The sequence below is a fragment of the Erpetoichthys calabaricus genome, chromosome 11 (assembly GCF_900747795.2).
Source record: "Erpetoichthys calabaricus chromosome 11, fErpCal1.3, whole genome shotgun sequence".
NCBI classification, from domain to species: Eukaryota; Metazoa; Chordata; class Cladistia; order Polypteriformes; family Polypteridae; genus Erpetoichthys; species Erpetoichthys calabaricus.
The window spans coordinates 126,287,205-126,304,372 of record NC_041404.2 but is presented as its reverse complement, the minus strand read 5'-3'; the positions used below and the strand labels follow the sequence as shown (position 1 = coordinate 126,304,372).

General features: G+C 40.7%; 1 protein-coding gene across 2 annotated transcripts in view; it reads right to left on the bottom strand.

Annotated features, from left to right (window-relative positions):
• LOC114660889 (alpha-N-acetylgalactosaminidase-like) overlaps positions 1 to 16,552 on the bottom strand; it is a 32,989-nt gene extending 16,437 nt beyond the window's left edge. Inside the window, exons 1-4 of one of the 2 annotated variants that reach the window (XM_028813867.2) lie at positions 16,464 to 16,552; positions 8,204 to 8,377; positions 4,878 to 5,052; positions 1,885 to 2,062 (exon numbers count right to left, since the gene is read on the bottom strand). In XM_028813867.2, coding sequence (XP_028669700.1) covers positions 1,885 to 2,062; positions 4,878 to 5,052; positions 8,204 to 8,377; positions 16,464 to 16,537 — 601 coding nt within the window. In that variant the 5' untranslated portion in view covers positions 16,538 to 16,552. The other variant, XM_028813868.2, reaches the window with a different exon arrangement.
• Positions 16,553 to 17,168: the final 616 nt, after the last annotated feature.

Genomic DNA, 17,168 nt, shown 5'->3' with positions numbered 1-17,168 from the left:
TCCTTTAAAGAAATCATCTTTAAACAATCCAATGTACTCCAATGAGGTATGGGGTTTTGAGGTCTTATTGAATATATATTAGGAAAAATCTATTTTCCAGAATTAAATATTGTGTTCTTTTGGCTTTAATGGTCCTCTCAGAATCTTCTTCAAGAAGATCAAATGGTTTTTAGTCCTCCACTTTCAGTGTTCTCAATATTATCATCTGTCAAACGTGTTTTCTCAACCTGATGACCCCAAATCAGTGAATTTATACAATTACCAGTAGTTATGCATCATTTGCCATGATCCAAACTGCAAACCATTACATTTGTTCTCCCTTTCCGGCAAGAAATTGTACATTTTGTTTTTTCACTGTTGTTTACAGCAGTTTACTGAAGATAGATATAATGTAAATAATTCATGGATTAACTCAGTAAGTATAACAAGCTTTGATATGCATAGTATGTTCAGAGTAGCATAACTTAAAAGTCATCAGTTCATTCTCCTGATGTGGTCTTATAATAAATCTTCCCACAGACACAATGTGTCATACTATACTCATCAACTTCTTGTTCTTCTTGATAGCTATTATGATTTTTAAATCTAGATCCCCATATTAACACATCCCAGTATGGAATTTTTCTGTAAAGTATGTTCTTAACCAGTATCATCTGTTATTCCTCAAGTGCATTTTGAAGAAGAGGACACAGATTACAATTAGCATTAGCTTGTTTTGCTCACTATGTTTCAATTGTGTTTCTTCTTTGTTCATTTTGTTTGGGTTATTATGAAATTGTTACATTCTGTTGAACCCTAATATGATGGCAGGGGTTGTTCAATGGACTCGTCCTTGGTTATCATAATTATGTTGTTCAAATAGGTTTACAGCATCATTACTATGACATGTACAGAACACAGCAAAACTCTTACTTGCATGTGATAATCAACATTGCTATTCTCCAGCACCACATTAGTGAGTGTACCTATCTTACCTTGAAATCTCTGTCTTACTTATCTGAAATAACCTGATTAGCAAGATCAGTACACTGATTGGGCAATTAAAAAAATAAAAATCAGGAGAGAGTGTAGTCAGGTCCTAAACAGAAAGCTTGCATATTGTATTCTTTTTAGTTAGCCAATAAAAGGTGTCATTTTGCTTGGCTTTTCTCTACACAGTAATATAGCTCATTATCCTATTTTATTGCCTGTGTTAAATGGTTGAATTTAAACAATGTCGAGTCTGCAACGGTTTAAGTTGAAGGCTACAAGAGAATGGAAGATTAAAGTACAATGCACAATCCACTCATCCATTAATCCATAATCTACTTAATGCAGTTCAAGTGCTGGATCCAATGTTAGCAACATCATACATAAAGTGGACAACAACTGTGGAAAGGATACCAGTTCATTGCAGGGCACATTCACATTCACATATGGGGCACATTGGACACAATTTAAAGTGTCCAACTAACCTAACACATTTCTTTGGAATGTGCAAGGAAAACCAATGAGGACACAGGGATAACTCCCAAAGGGGAAACAAAAAAAAAAAAAAAAAAAAAAAAAAAAAAAAAAAAAAAAAAAAAAAAAAAAAAAGAAGTAAAAAGCACATTTCAATAACATCAAATACAGACAAAAATCCTTAAAGTGGCACCAGGATGTTTTCTGGGTTTGTCCTACACAATGTGAAACCTACTGGGCAGTTTATAGTTATGCCACATCAGTAACAACACACCAGTCACTGGCTAAACGTCATGGAAAGCACTGTATAAAAGGTTCTTGGAGAACTGTAGTTTTTACTTCAATCAAATAATTAATTCACCTTTATTACTCATCTTTTAAATGTGAGCCAGAGAAGTTGGCAAAGTGATATGGAAAATATCGGACAGAATTCTTTCTTACCTTCTGCCATCATAGAAGCATTGGAATAGCAGGCGTCAAGTTTTAACATGTCCACTCCCCATTCTGCAAAAGTCTGGGCATCAAGGTCAATGGTGTCCAAAGTAGTACCAGGATACCCAGCACACGTATAATTTCCCAAGTCTCCATAAATCCCAAATTTAAGACCTTTGGAATGAACCTGCCATGGAAGAGGTATCTTCTAGTAAACAACATTTTCACAAAGTATGTGATCTTAAAACATATACTTAAAAATAAAAAGCACAGGCTGCAGGGACACCTGTCCTTAATGAAAGCCTTGTTAAGTGCCAGAATTCATCGACAGTGGCCAACAAACATCTTTACTTAAACACTGCCTGCCACATTAAATAGTCCTCAGAAAAAGCCCTTTAAAAAAATATACCAGCCTTCTCTCACTCAACCTTTATAAGCACTGTCATCTGGAATCAGGACAAGATACTCTCAAGCACTATTTCACGTTTCTCTTTGTTTTTCACAAAAGCATGTAATCCAGCAAATATTAAAAAAAAAACTTAGGCTTCTCGTCACCACAATGCACCATATAACTAAAACATTTGTTTGTTTTCCAATGAGTGCTGATGTTATATAGTTTATAGGTTCAGAACTGTCCATAATCTAAACTGTTTAGCTCAGCTCATAATTTGTCATTTTTACCTAGTACACTGTCATTATATCCAGGGTTGGATTTTGCCCTGCACCACATATTGTCATGACCCTGACGCTATGGAAATAAAGTATTGAACTAAAATGACAAGTACTAACGCAGCTTGGTGGTACATTGTTTAGTATTGCACCATCATGGATCCAAATACCTGTTCTATACAGGGTGTCCATAAAGTCTGTGTGCAATTTAAAATAGTTGTAACTTTGTAAGTATATGTGATAGAAAGAATTTGTTTAGATACATCAAGCTTTCTAATCCTTTTAGTTTTTTTTTTTGTCCTTCGAAGTTTTATTTTTGCCGTATTTGGGGAACTGAAAATCCATATGAGTCTGTTGAACATGAAAGAGATTCTCCCAAAGTTAATGTGTGGTGTGCTTTGGGAAAAAATTGAGTCATAGGGCCAATTCTTTTTTGAAGGGCGTTCTGTTAATGGTGATAGCTATTTAGAAATGCTGCAAAATTACTTTATTCCTCAACTTGAACAATTAGGACTGATAGAGAATACAATGTTTCAACAAGATGGTGCTCCTTGTCACTTTTCTTTGCACGTTAGACAGTTTCTACATGAGAAATTCCCTAACAGATGGATTGGAAGAGATGGACCATTTTCTTGGCCTCCATGTTTGCCAGATTTGACTCCACTGGATTTCTTTTTATGGGGACATATGAAAACTAATGTTTATTCAACCAAACCTTGATCTTTAGAAGACTTGCAAGCTAGGATAACCGATGTGATTGTTGGTATTACTGAAAATCAGCTTGAAAATGTTTTCTAAGAACTACAGCATCGTTTTACCCTCTGTATTAGTAATGATGGTGGACATGTTGAAAATTAACAAGAACAATAAAAAATGTGTTTTTTCTTTCTAATCCTTTTTACAGATTCTTTCCAACACATATACTTACAAAGTTACAACTATTTTAAATTGCACACGGACTTCATAGACACCCTGTATATAAGACTAGACCACCACCTTTATTAAATTTCTGTGATCTCTCTGCATCTACATTGGTATTCTTTGGTTACTCTACGCATTCTTCATATGTCCCAACTACATGTACATTTGATTAATTTTCCAGTCTAAATCTCCACTGCGAGAATGAGTGCAGGTATTTAAATAATGAGTCCTATGACAGGCTGGCGTCATACGTAAGGTCAGTACCTGATTTGTGCTAAATACAGCAGCATCAGGCTCTGACTCCACAATGCCATGGAGATATGTAATGGAAAAAGCAGGATTAGGGGTGTATTAATGGAAAACATTATAAAACATACAGGAAATTCATTGAAGAACTGTTGGGAACAGTCAGCTGTATATAAGAACTGATGCCACCAAAGTGTACAATAAAAATGCAAATGCAGATGCAGGAGTTTTGGGGTTGGAGGTGACCTTTATAGCTTCATCAAAGCAGCTGCAGAGGCAACTATAAGGTGGAAAATGCTATAAGTCAAGGATAGTACTGACCATGTCAGGAGCTGGATTCATCTGCCGGTGACTCTCCTTAGCTATCATTTGTTCACTGCTAGGTATCACAGTCTAAACAGTCTATAACCTAGTCTACAAATTGTAAGTGGCATAGCTTTGAAAGGACCAATGCAGTAGAAAGGAATGGAGACATTCAGTCAAAGCCAAATTCACTAAACACGCCCATTTTAAAAAAGAAATTGCACTGTTGGGACAAAAAGTTGACATTACCTATAACAAAAGAAAAATGAAATAATGATTGGGTGATGGGTGACATGAGCACACTTAAATACATAGTAGTTAAATTAGATATGAGCACACAGAAGAATGTAAATTAGCAGTCTGCTTGATAAGATACAAGTAGTGAGAATATCCCCAAATGTGAGATGAACTGTCCGTCTAACGCTTTTTTTTTCTTAATCTTGGCAATCTCGTTTCTTCTTGTTTGTTTACTGTGCAGATAGGTTGGTAGCCTAACAAGTCAATATGCTGTGCAACACTGAAACTGTAAGGAAGAATTGTGGATGAGTATTCTGCTGCTTGTGTGCATCAAATATGAAAAACAAAGGGAATAATTAGCCCACATTTACTCAGGGTGGCACTAGAGGGATGCTTGTCATAGTATGTACATAAGCCTACACGAGCATAATGCTTATTTTCAAAAAGGATGAATAACAGGGCCTCACAAGGTTTTTATGTTTAAGCTAACTAGTTATTGATTCATCTTCCCAAAAATAGTACATTTCCAGAAGAGATTATTGGTTCCACATCATTGTTTCTTGGCTAAATGAATGTAATGCCAAAGTCCAAGCTGTGGTTTAAGTAGAAGCCTCTGTAAGACTTACATAATCAGCAAGGGCTTTGATGCCACTTGGGAAACGTTTTGGGTCTGGCTGCAGCCTTCCCTGTGCATCTCTCTTTTTGGAAGACCAGCAGTCGTCAAGGTTCACATATTCATACCCCAGTGTTTTCCACCCATCAGTAGCCAGTCTGTCAGCCATGTCCTTCAACAGCTTCTCACTGCGGCCAAATAAGAAAAAGTAATATTAGCAATGCATTCAATAAGCAGTCATACTGTAACTAGCAATACTAAAAATAGCCTAGGTTTCCATAGGATACAAGACTATAATTAAGATTTATGATCACACTGTAGGCAGAAGTCTTTCACTGCACTAAAACATTTTGAAGTTTTCAATTAGTCAGATGCTTCAGGAACAGTACAGTGCTGGTGCTACTCCATGAAAAGCAAGATTGAGTGATGGAAGGGGCTCATAAATTAGTGACCTTATTACTGACCCTCAAAAACTCAAAGAGGTATCACTTAGGACAGCTGTTCTTTACATTTTTTACTAACATATATAGTATTATACATATCATGGTATGTTAGCATCCAGGCAGGGATGGATAGTTTCCCACCTGGCTGGGATGTCAATATAATGGAAGGATGTGGATGGACGAGTATGCTGGATGGGTTGATTAGTGATACCTTTCCCGGTCGGGAAGTTGTCATAGTGGAAGGACAGATAGAGACTGCCTCCCAGGGCCACGTGCTCCCCCAATATGCTGGGTGTTAGCGTCACTCTGGTAGGGCTCCCATTTGGACACCTGCAGGGCTGCATGGGAGTTGTAGTTCTGGTGGGCAGCCCCGTTGGGGATGGAGCAGGGAGCATTCTGCCTGACCCAGAAGTGCTTCACGGTGGCAGTCTTGTTACACTGAAAGTACTCCAGGGTCCAGGTTGAAAAGGAGTTGCTACACCTTCCCAGGAGAGTCAGAGCTAGGAGTGGAGTTGTATTGTTGGAGTTGTGGATTGTTGATAGAAGAAGCCTGTAAAACCTATTTTGTAAAATAAATATGTTTTATTTGAACCCAGAACTGTGTTGGTTCAATTGTGTCTGAGGTTTGGGGCTCACTGATGCCTTCTACGGTACCAACTGACCCTGTGAAATTTGCAGCTTAAGGAACAATATAAGGAAGAGGAAGTGCTGAGCAGAGAACTTAAACACATGAAGACTTTAGAATTGGGCTTATATTTGTAAAATATAATTCAGTAAAGTTAAAAGCAATGTTCTCAAGAAGTCAAATATAAATAATAAATTATAATAATGCCTGAAAAATGTTGGAAATTTTTAATTGATACAACGTTCACATACCCCATTCAATATACAGAATCAGTATAAAAAGAAATAGAAAGTGAGGCTTTAATAATAAACTATATACTCGGATCATAAATATTTTCACTCTACTTACCATCAATTATTTCTTCCAACACTTCATTGGGAATTCTCAAATTCCATTTATTTAGAAAGTACATTTTGTTACAGAATTGTAGCTCAAAGTGCTTTATAAATAAACAATAGGCAAATTACAATAGAAAGAAAAATCTCTAATGGCTATTGTGGCAAAAGACCGTGTCTGATTTGAAAATATGCATCAAAATCTGTAGGGATTCCAAGGCAACCCAGACTCCCCAGGCATCCTACAGTACTTAAATGTGACAAAGTTATGTTCTAACATCTAGATATGAAGCAACATCTCTGAAAATTTAAGAAAAAGAGAGTTGAACTTGTCCAGAGAGAAAGATACATTTTAGACACAAATGACAGGTAAAAGAAAGCCACTGTTAAGACAACTCAGCTTTTCAAAGGAACTTGAAACAACTATGTTACATTTTTACAGACACCACCAAAGCCTATTCTTGCATTTTTCCATACCCGATTAGATTATAGGCTTGCAGGGAGCAATGTCATTGGGTGCAAGAAAGGAAATATATTATCTTACAGCACACTCATGTGCATAGCTTGACTCCACTAAGGGCTATCCAATTTAAAGTCAGTTATTAACCTAGCATATGATGTGAAAGATAATGGGAGTTCTTCGAGAAAACTCCCAGATAGTCACTGGGCTGGTAATCAAATCCAGGTCCTTAGAGCCATAAAAAAGCAGAACATTGGAGTACAAAAGAAAATCCATATAAGAAAATGTGCAATCTCTAATCAGTCTTTAAGTGAGGCTGGAGCTGAACCTAGGTACCTTAAATTCTGGGTCATCACAATTATTAGTTTATCATAGTGCCATCCACCACATACTGAAACCTTATGACAGGGTGGGACAGCCATGCAGCATTTATTGCTGTACTTTATGATTCCACCAGCCTGTTTCATGTCCCACTGGCTTTATTGCTATCTGTGAGGAGATTGCACCTTCTCTGCATGTATGCTGAGTTTCTCTTCAGGTAATTCCCTTTCTGGTTAAATTAACTGGGGATTCAAAATTGGCCTCATGTGAGTGGGAGTGTGTCTGTGTTCTCAAGTAGGCTCTCTAATGGACTACACATGATCAAGAACACACCATCCCCATAATGAAGCTAAGTGATGGCAGCCCCATGCTGCGGGGATGCTTCTCTGCAGTATGCCCTGGTAGGCTTGTGTGGGTACAGGACAAAATGAATGCAGCAAAATACAGTGAATCCTCGAGGAAAACCTGACACAATCTGCAAGAAACCAGCCCTTGAGAGAACATTTGTTTTCCTGAAAGACTATGATTACAAGCATAAAGCCAAAGCTCCACAGGAATGGCTTAAACAACAAAACAATGTAAATATCCTGGAATCAGAGTCCAGATTTCAGTCCAAAAGAGAATTCATGGCTGAGCTTAAAAAAGGCTCTTCACTTGATCCCCATGCTACATGACAGAGCCTGAGCCATTTTGTGAAGAGGAATGGGGAAAAAGTGCAGAGTCCAGATATGTAACGGATGAGACCCGTGCACACAGACTCAAGGCTGTCATGACTGCGAAAGCTACATCTATTAAATTCTAACTTGAAGTGGGTGAATACTTACAGAATCAATTACATCTCATTTTATATTTGTGATTAATTTAAGTCACTTTGCAGAGATATGTTTTTACTTTGACATTAAAGAGTGTTTTCTGTTGATCAGTGTCAAAAAAGCTAAATCAAATTCCCTGTGATTCAAATGTTGTATAATAATAAAATGTGAAAACTTGCAAGGGGATGAATTTTGTTATAGTTGTACATTCCTAAGATATGTCCAAAGTTGGACCTTACTGTTACATCTAATGATACCTACTGTAGAAGTCAGACCCATATTGCCTTCTGCCGGACTCAGAGATGTGAAACACTGAAGAGGAGGGCTGATCATCCAGGCTTACCTGATGCAGTTGTCCGGATCAACTTCACAGTTAATGTTGCATCTATAGCGTTCCCAGGACATCCAGCCCATTGGGGGTGTTAGAAACATTCCATTTTCCAGTGAGCTGCAGGGGGTGAATATGTGCACCAGGAGGCCCAAAAACAAGTAGATCATCATGCAAGTTCTAAATTCCCTGAAAAATAAAAACAGCTTTTAATAAACTGCAGAGCTGCATTTAAATCCAATTGGAGGAGTGCATAAGCTGGAATTGCACAAGGAGCCAAAACACAAAAAGAGACTTGTCACCTCTTATCTGAAAGGAGAGTTTAATTCAGAAAGGAATGAATGAAACTTTTTCAATTAATGTTAATGAAAAGCTGGAATTTATCTTAGCAGTTTAGGCCATACAGATGAAAAAAAACTAAACTGGACAATCTGAATTACTAGTGGAGTCCCTCAGTTTTTATAATTTATTTAAAATGATCTGGATAATAATGTAACAATCCATCCATCCATCCATTGTCTCCCGCTTATCCGAGGTCGGGTCGCGGGGGCAGCAGCTTGAGCAGAGATGCCCAGACTTCCCTCTCCCCGGCCACTTCTTCTAGCTCTTCCAGGAGAATCCCAAGGCGTTCCCAGGCCAGTCGAGAGACATAGTCCCCTCCAGCATGTCCTGGGTCTTCCCCGGGGCCTCCTCCCGGTTGGACATGCCTGGAACACCTCACCAGGGAGGCGTCCAGGAGGCATCCTGATCAGATGCCCGAGCCACCTCATCTGACTCCTCTCGATGCGGAGGAGCAGCGGCTCTACTCTGAGCCCTCCCGGATGACTGAGCTTCTCACCCTATCTTTAAGGGAAAGCCCAGACACCCCTGCGGAGGAAACTCATTTCAGCCGCTTGTATCGCGATCTCGTTCTTTCGGTCACTACCCATAGCTCATGACCATAGGTGAGGGTAGGAACATAGATCGACTGGTAAATTGAGAGCTTCGCCTTGCGGCTCAGCTCCTTTTTCACCACGACAGACCGATGCAACGCCCGCATTACTGCGGATGCCGCACCGATCCGCCTGTCGATCTCACGCTCCATTCTTCCCTCACTCGTGAACAAGACCCCAAGATACTTGAACTCCTCCACTTGGGGCAGGATCTCGCTACAACCCTGAGAGGGCACTCCACCCTTTTCCGGTTGAGGACCATGGTCTCGGATTTGGAGGTGCTGATTCTCATCCCAGCCGCTTCACACTCGGCTGCGAACCGATCCAGAGAGAGCTGAAGATCACGGCCTGATGAAGCAAACAGGACAACATCATCTGCAAAAAGCAGTGACCCAATCCTGAGCCCACCAAACCGGACCCCCTCAACACCCTGGCTGCGCCTAGAAATTCTGTCCATAAAAGTTATGAACAGAATCGGTGACAAAGGGCAGCCCTGGCGGAGTCCAACTCTCACTGGAAACGGGTTCGACTTACTGCCGGCAATGCGGACCAAGCTCTGGCACTGATCGTACAGGGGACTGAACAGCCCTTATCAGGGGGGCCGGTACCCCATCCTCTCGGAGTACCCCCCACAGGATTCCCCGAGGGACACGGTCGAATGCCTTTTCTAAGTCCACAAAACACATGTAGACTGGTTGGGCAAACTCCCATGCACCCTCCAGGACCCTGCTAAGGGTATAGAGCTGGTCCACTGTTCCGCGACCAGGACGAAAACCACACTGTTCCTCCTGAATCCGAGGCTCGACTATCCGACGGACCCTCCTCTCCAGGACCCCTGAATAGACTTTTCCAGGAGGCTGAGGAGTGTGATCCCTCTGTAGTTGGAACACACCCTCTGATCCCCCTTCTTAAAGAGGGGGACCACCACCCCGGTCTGCCAATCCAGAGGCACTGTCCCCTGATGTCCATGCGATGTTGCAGAGGCGTGTCAGCCAAGACAGTCCTACAACATCCAGAGCCTTGAGGAACTCCGGGCGTATCTCATCCACCCCCGGGGCCCTGCCACCAAGGAGTTTTTTGACCACCTCGGTGACCTCAGTCCCAGAGATGGGGGAGCCCACCTCTGAGTCCCCAGGCTCTGCTTCCTCATTGGAAGGCATGTTAATGGGATTGAGGAGGTCTTCGAAGTATTCCCCCCACCGACCCACAACGTCCCGAGTCGAGGTCAGCAGCGCACCATCCCCCACCATATACAGTGTTGACACTGCACTGCTTCCCCTTCCTGAGACGCCGGATGGTGGACCAGAATCTCCTCGAAGCCGTCCGAAAGTCATTCTCCATGGCCTCCCCAAACTCCTCCCATGCCCGAGTTTTTGCCTCAGCAACCACCAAAGCCGCATTCCGCTTGGCCTGCCGGTACCTATCAGCTGCCTCCGGGGTCCCACAGGACAAAAGGGTCCTGTAGGACTCCTTCTTCAGCTTGACGGCATCCTTCACCGCCGGTGTCCACCAGCGGGTTCGGGGGATTGCCGCCACGACAGGCACCGACCACCTTACGGCCACAGCTCCGGTCAGCTGCCTCAACAATAGAGGCACGGAACTTGGCCCATTCGGACTCAATGTCCCCCACCCTCCCTCGGGATGTGGTCGAAGTTCTGCCGGAGGTGGGAGTTGAAGCTACTTCTGACAGGGGGCTCTGCCAGACGTTCCCAGCAGACCCTCACAACACGTTTGGGCCTACCACGCCTGACCGCATCCTCCCCCACCATCGAAGCCAACTCACCACCAGGTGGTGATCAGTTGACAGCTCCGCCCCTCTCTTCACCCGAGTGTCCAAGACATGTGGCCGCAAGTCCGACGACACGACCACAAAGTCGATCATCGAACTGAGGCCTAGGGTGTCCTGGTGCCAAGTGCACATATGAACACCCCTATGCTTGAACATGGTGTTCGTTATGGACAATCCGTGACGAGCACAGAAGTCCAATAACAAAACACCGCTCGGGTTCAGATCAGGGGGGCCATTCCTCCCAATCACGCCCTTCCAGGTCTCACTGTCATTGCCCACGTGAGCATTGAAGTCTCCCAGCAGAACGAGGGAGTCCCCAGAAGGTATGCCCTCTAGCACCCCCTCCAGGGACTCCAAAAAGGGTGGGTACTCCGAACTGCTGTTCGGTGCATACGCACAAACAACAGTTAGGACCCGCCCCCCCACCCGAAGGCGAAGGGAGGATACCCTCTCGTCCACCGGGGTAAACCCCAATGTACAGGCTCCAAGTTGGGGGGCAATAAGTATACCCACACCTGCTCGGCGCCTCTCACAGAGTGGTAGAGAGTCCAGCCCCTCTCAAGGAGATTGGTTCCAGAGTCCAAGCTGTGCGTCGAGGTGAGCCCGACTATATCTAGTATATTATATATATATATATATATATATATTATATATATTATATATCTATATATATAATGTAACAAGCTAGTTAAATTTGTAGATGACAGTAAATTGGATTACCAGATGGACAACAGTCTGCATAAGTATTGGGGGTATACCTGGACAGAATTTGGATTGGGCAGATATGTAGCAGAGAACATTCATTGTACATAAATGACAGATTTTACATATACAGTACATGATTTCACATAGGCAGTAAATGTATCAGCTATCAGCCAAAATTTCATAAAAAAATGGTCTGAAAGTAGAAAATGGATCCAAAGTGAAAGACTTGGGAACCCACCACGAAACAGCATACAAGGCATGTGAGTGTGGGTTCAAGGTCTGTATGCCCTGTGGTAGCTCTGGTGTTCCAGTTTGTTGATTCCGGCATCCCACATCCCTTTAATAATAAAAATATTGTAAAAATGTATGGAAGGACTAAATTAGTTTCTACAGTAATGCTTCAGAGCTGAAGAATTTTTGCCTTCTCTCTATTATAATGCATTATTATAATGTTGTTTCAACCCATTTGCTTAATAAGAAGCACTTATTGCTCTAGAAACACTTCTGCTTCATTTTGGTTATCTCCCTCATTAAGATTTTGAACCCTTATTGCTTATTTAAGTCTTAAACAGCTGCATTCTTAGTTTTTACTTGCTCCTTATTAGCAATAACATGCAAATGACAAAAGAAACCAGCAGTTATCCATTTTGCTTGTTACCCTTTACACCTGTGTGCATTTATCGTGCACTATTTGGTTTAATTAAATACTTGGAAGGAAACAGAAGAGAAAAAAGTGAAGGATTGAGAATTACCCATCCATTTTACACTTCAAAGTATTTGGATGATATCCTTAGAATGGAAAAAAAAATCTAGGATATGAGAATGACTTGACATAGCAGAGTTAAAGCACTAACAAGCCATGAAATGTAATTATTGGCAAGGATTGTTTTCTAATTAAGCAACTAGGTTGGAACAAAAACCCGCAGCCACTGCGGCCCTCCAGGAATGACTTTGCCCACCCCTGGGTTAGACCACTGCCTCTTTTCCATTCTGACTTCTCCTCCATCATACTCACACTTCCCCTTGCCTCTGGCGACTTGGAGCATCTGCTTACTGTTCACTGATGCACAGGTTTCCCTCGCACCTTGGAGAAAATAAGTAATTTGTCCTAATACAGGGGTCTCCAATCACAGTCCTGAAGGGCTGCAGTGGCTGCAGGATTTTGTTCTAACCCGGTTGCTTAATTAGAAAGCAATTCTGCCAATAATTTAATTTCATGGCTTGTTAGTGCTTTAACTCTGCTATTTCAGGTCATTCTCATATCCTAGACTTTCTTCCCCTATCTAAGGATATCATCCAAATGATTTGAAGGCTAAAATGGACGAGCAATTCTCAATCATTCACTTTTTTCTCTTTACTTTCCTTCCAAGTATTTAATTAAACCAAATAATGCAAGATAAATACACACTGGTGTAAATGGTAACAAGCCAAATGGAGAAATGCTGGTCTCTTTTGTCATTCGCATGTTATTGCTAATTAGGATCCATTAAAAACTGAATGAATACAGCTGTTTAAGATGAAAATAAGCAATAAGCATTAAAAATCTTAATGAGCGAGACAACTAAAGTGAAGCAGAAGTGTTACTTGAGCAATTAGTGCTTCTTATTAAGCAATTGGGTTGGAGCAAAAACCTGCAACCACTGCGGCCCTTCAGGACTGTGACTGGAGACCCCTGTCCTAATACGTCTTTACACAGTCCCTCCAGTGCTACACTGTACGCTTCAACTGGCAGGGTGGGTATGCGGTTGGCATAAGGACACAAGCATTGTTGGGATCCTATTAAGTGGAAATTAGGTCCCGAGAAGTGGCAATACCCAGTTTTCTGGGTTGAAGCCTCTTTGACATACAGATAAATTATTCTTAAAAGCCCTGGGTAAAGGGATGACTTCAAGGAAAACTCCTGCCCAATATCCCCATGCAGACTTGCTTATGTCAAGAATGTGGTGCTCAGCATGAAACAAATTTCATTCTGTTTGTGGGTGGACACAAGATGCTGCAGCTCCAGAGTGCTATATGTTTGACATAAAACCTCATACAATCAATAAGTCAATATATACAGTACACAAGTGAATGGATAAAATAATTATGTACCTCAATACAATCTAATGCTCATTTTAAAATGCATCTGAATTTCTCATCTATGCCTTTTGAGAAATGTATGTATTAAGAAACAAAACACAAAAACAAAGCACAACTCAGTTGAGTGATAACAGCAAAGAAGTACAACAGTATGGTCCATAAACACTTCATACAAATCAGGCACCAACCTCCATCCAATAAAGAGAGCCATACAATAACAGAGCCCCATTTAAAATGGCACTTTTTGTACTCCAAATATTGCTGTTATTTTATTAGGAGTGATTTTATCTGAGAGATATACAAATAATTTTGCACAAAATGGTTTAAACTCAAGACATGCCCATAAGATGTGTGCACTTGATGACATAGATTGGATCTTGTCCTGGGCACATTTTAGCCAAGACAGATGTCAATGATGAAGAATTTGTAACTTAATTATGGTGTGCTTGGCACATACTGAAGGAGAATGCATTTTGTGAATGGTTTAATTTCATTCCTTTTTTGAAATTTGAATTGAGATATCGCTTTACCATTATACCCTCAGATCATTACGGGATAAGTTAAGTTCCTTAAGACTTTTTGAATACATGCAGGATGTAGTATGCTTTGTTTACTAGATAGCTACGCCAATCAAGCTATCCCTGCCTGCAACAAGGATAAGACCTTCCATTCATAGTGGTCAGACATATACAATGGCCCTTATACTTGTAGCACTCTGTTAGTTTGTCTACTTGACCATAATAGTGTGCATCTCTAGGTAACACTGTCACCAACCAGGCATTTGTACAGGCCTGGCATTCAGCTTTCATCCAAAGAGCCCACCTGTCTTCCTCCCCTGGGATTTTTATGACTATAAGTTCATCCATACCAATCACTGCCCAGGTTTCTACATCAGCACTCTTAGATTGCAGAACTGTCACTGATATGTTATCTTTCATCAATATACATACATGAATTTCAATTAAACTTAGCGAAATTGCGATCTTATAAAGAAGCAATCAAAAAAAGGCCAAAAATGTCAGAAAATAATACTACAAAAGAGAGGGTCTTAATGAAAACATCACGTTTTTTTTTCTGGATTCTGTAAGTTTTTTTTTTTTTAATATTTTTTCATTTTTTCTAATATCTAATTGTGCATTTTATTTTGTCCTTCTTAATAAAAATGAACTTTTGTGTCCACTTCATTATTTGTAAACTTACGCTTTTTCTTGGATTGCTTACAAAATTTTATAAACTTCTGGTTACACAAAACCTGTATCCAGCACTAGTGTTAATACAATATATATGTGTGTGTGTGTGTGTGTGCTCAGAAAAAATAAGGAAGCATGAATATTGCAGCTTTAAAAATCTATTTAAGACATGATTCACTACAGGCTTTCAAAGAAAAAAAGCAACATTTGATTTAAATAAATTTCCTAAAAAGGGTTGTGCAGTGGTAGCGCTGCTGCCTCACAGTAAGGAGATCAGGGTTCACATCCCAGGTCCTACCTGTGTGGATCCTGCATGAGTTTCCTCCGGGTTCTGCAGGTTAGGTAGAATGGAGATGCGAAATTGACCATAGTGTGTGACTGGTGTGTATGTGCGATGGACTGGCGCCCAGTCCTGGGTTTGTTCCTGTCTTGTGCTCTGTGCTAGTTGGGACAGGCACCAGTACCCCCACAAACCTGGTCTGGATTAAGCGGGTTAGAAAAATTACATGAATTTTCTAATAGTATGATCACTGGGAAAGAGCAAACCACATATTACAGTTCATCACAGGACATACTCACTTACACAGCAGATTACCTGAAAAGGTCGGAAGAACGTGCAAACTCCTTATAGAAAAATGTGACCAAGCTGGAATTTGAATCCAGGCCAACTTAAACTTAAAACAACTACCGCGCCACCACCCTCCTTAACTACTGTACAATACATCATTGAAGAGATCAAACATCCATCCATCCATCCTCCAACCCGCTGAATCCTAACAGAGTCACGGGGGCCTGCTGCAGCCAATCCCAGCCAACAGGGCGCAAGGCAGGAAACAAACCCCGTGCAGTGAGCCAGCCCACCGCAGCAGATCAAACTTCAGTTTCACAAATGTATAATAATTATTTAAAAAAATATTTAAAATGACGTGAAAACGGGCCGCGGCAGGTGTGTATACTGTACTTTAGTCACTTAAAGGTGCAGCATGCGAACGAGCATTGCCAAGTGTTGAGTCAAAAGGTGGCAGTGTACGCTGCCCTTTAAAAAAACATTCCGCGCGTGCGCTAAACGACTAAACAAAAGCGGATGCTGTTTTTCTTGGGGACGCAACACTGGGATGTTTCACTTTAAAGCTTTTATTATTATTATTACGCTTTAAAAGCGATTTTCCTCGATAAACTTTAAATAACCCAATATCCACAATCTCTACTACTGCTGCATGAATAGGTGGCACTTCATACAAACTTGTTTATTATCACTGCACAGCTTCAACACAGTAGGACAGAGCGGACAGTCGCTCACCCCAACATCGTTGCAGACACTTACAATCCTAAAGTCATGGTATATCCGCGGTCACTCCGATTTTTAAGCAGAAGCTCAGAATTCACGCAGCTCACTAAAATTATGTTTACAGAAGGCTACAAATACGTCCGCGCATCCGAACGAAAGGAAATAAAATCAAATAAAGATCGTACGTATTATAATGCAGCTGTGCATGACGACACCTTGAGAAGAGCCAACTGTACGTGTCGGTCATGATGATCAATCTCTCCCTAAAACGCCATTAATTTAAATACCGTACCTCACTGATGTTCTTCTCGGATTGAGTTGCAGAGAATACAAGATGGGCACGTGCGTATTTCTGAACTTCCGCATCACAAGACACGTCGTGGTAAGTAATGTAACTGAAGACAATGATAAAGGTATACTCGGAAACAATCTTAAAAGTAGGCATTAAATAATAGACAAAACTGTGAAAGTGTGAACTGACACAAATATCATTATTATTAATAACGGCAGCTGTTTGTAATTAAATACACGAGTGGTAGATATAACAGATTGTTAGAAAATTGTTTTAGTTTGCATTTACAGTATGAATACAGTAATATGTAAATAGAATGTTTCCATTGTGTCACATTTAAGTTAAAATTAGAAAACAAATGTAATGAAATGTAATAAATTACACAATTTATTCATGAATACAATATTGGTCTAAATCAGTTTAACATGAAAACATTTAGGCTGATATTTTTTAACATATATGTAAAGAAAACAACATTATATACAGTCATATGAAAAAGTTTGGGAAACCCTCTCAGCCTGCATAATAATTTACTTTAAACAAAAAAGATAACAGTGGTATGTCGTTTATTTCCTTGGAACATCTGAGTACTGGGGTGTTTTCCGAACAAAGATTTTTAGTGAAGCAGTATTTAGTTGTATGAAATTAAATCAAATGTGAAAAACTGGCTGTGTAAAAATTTGGGTCCCCTTGTAATTTTGCTGA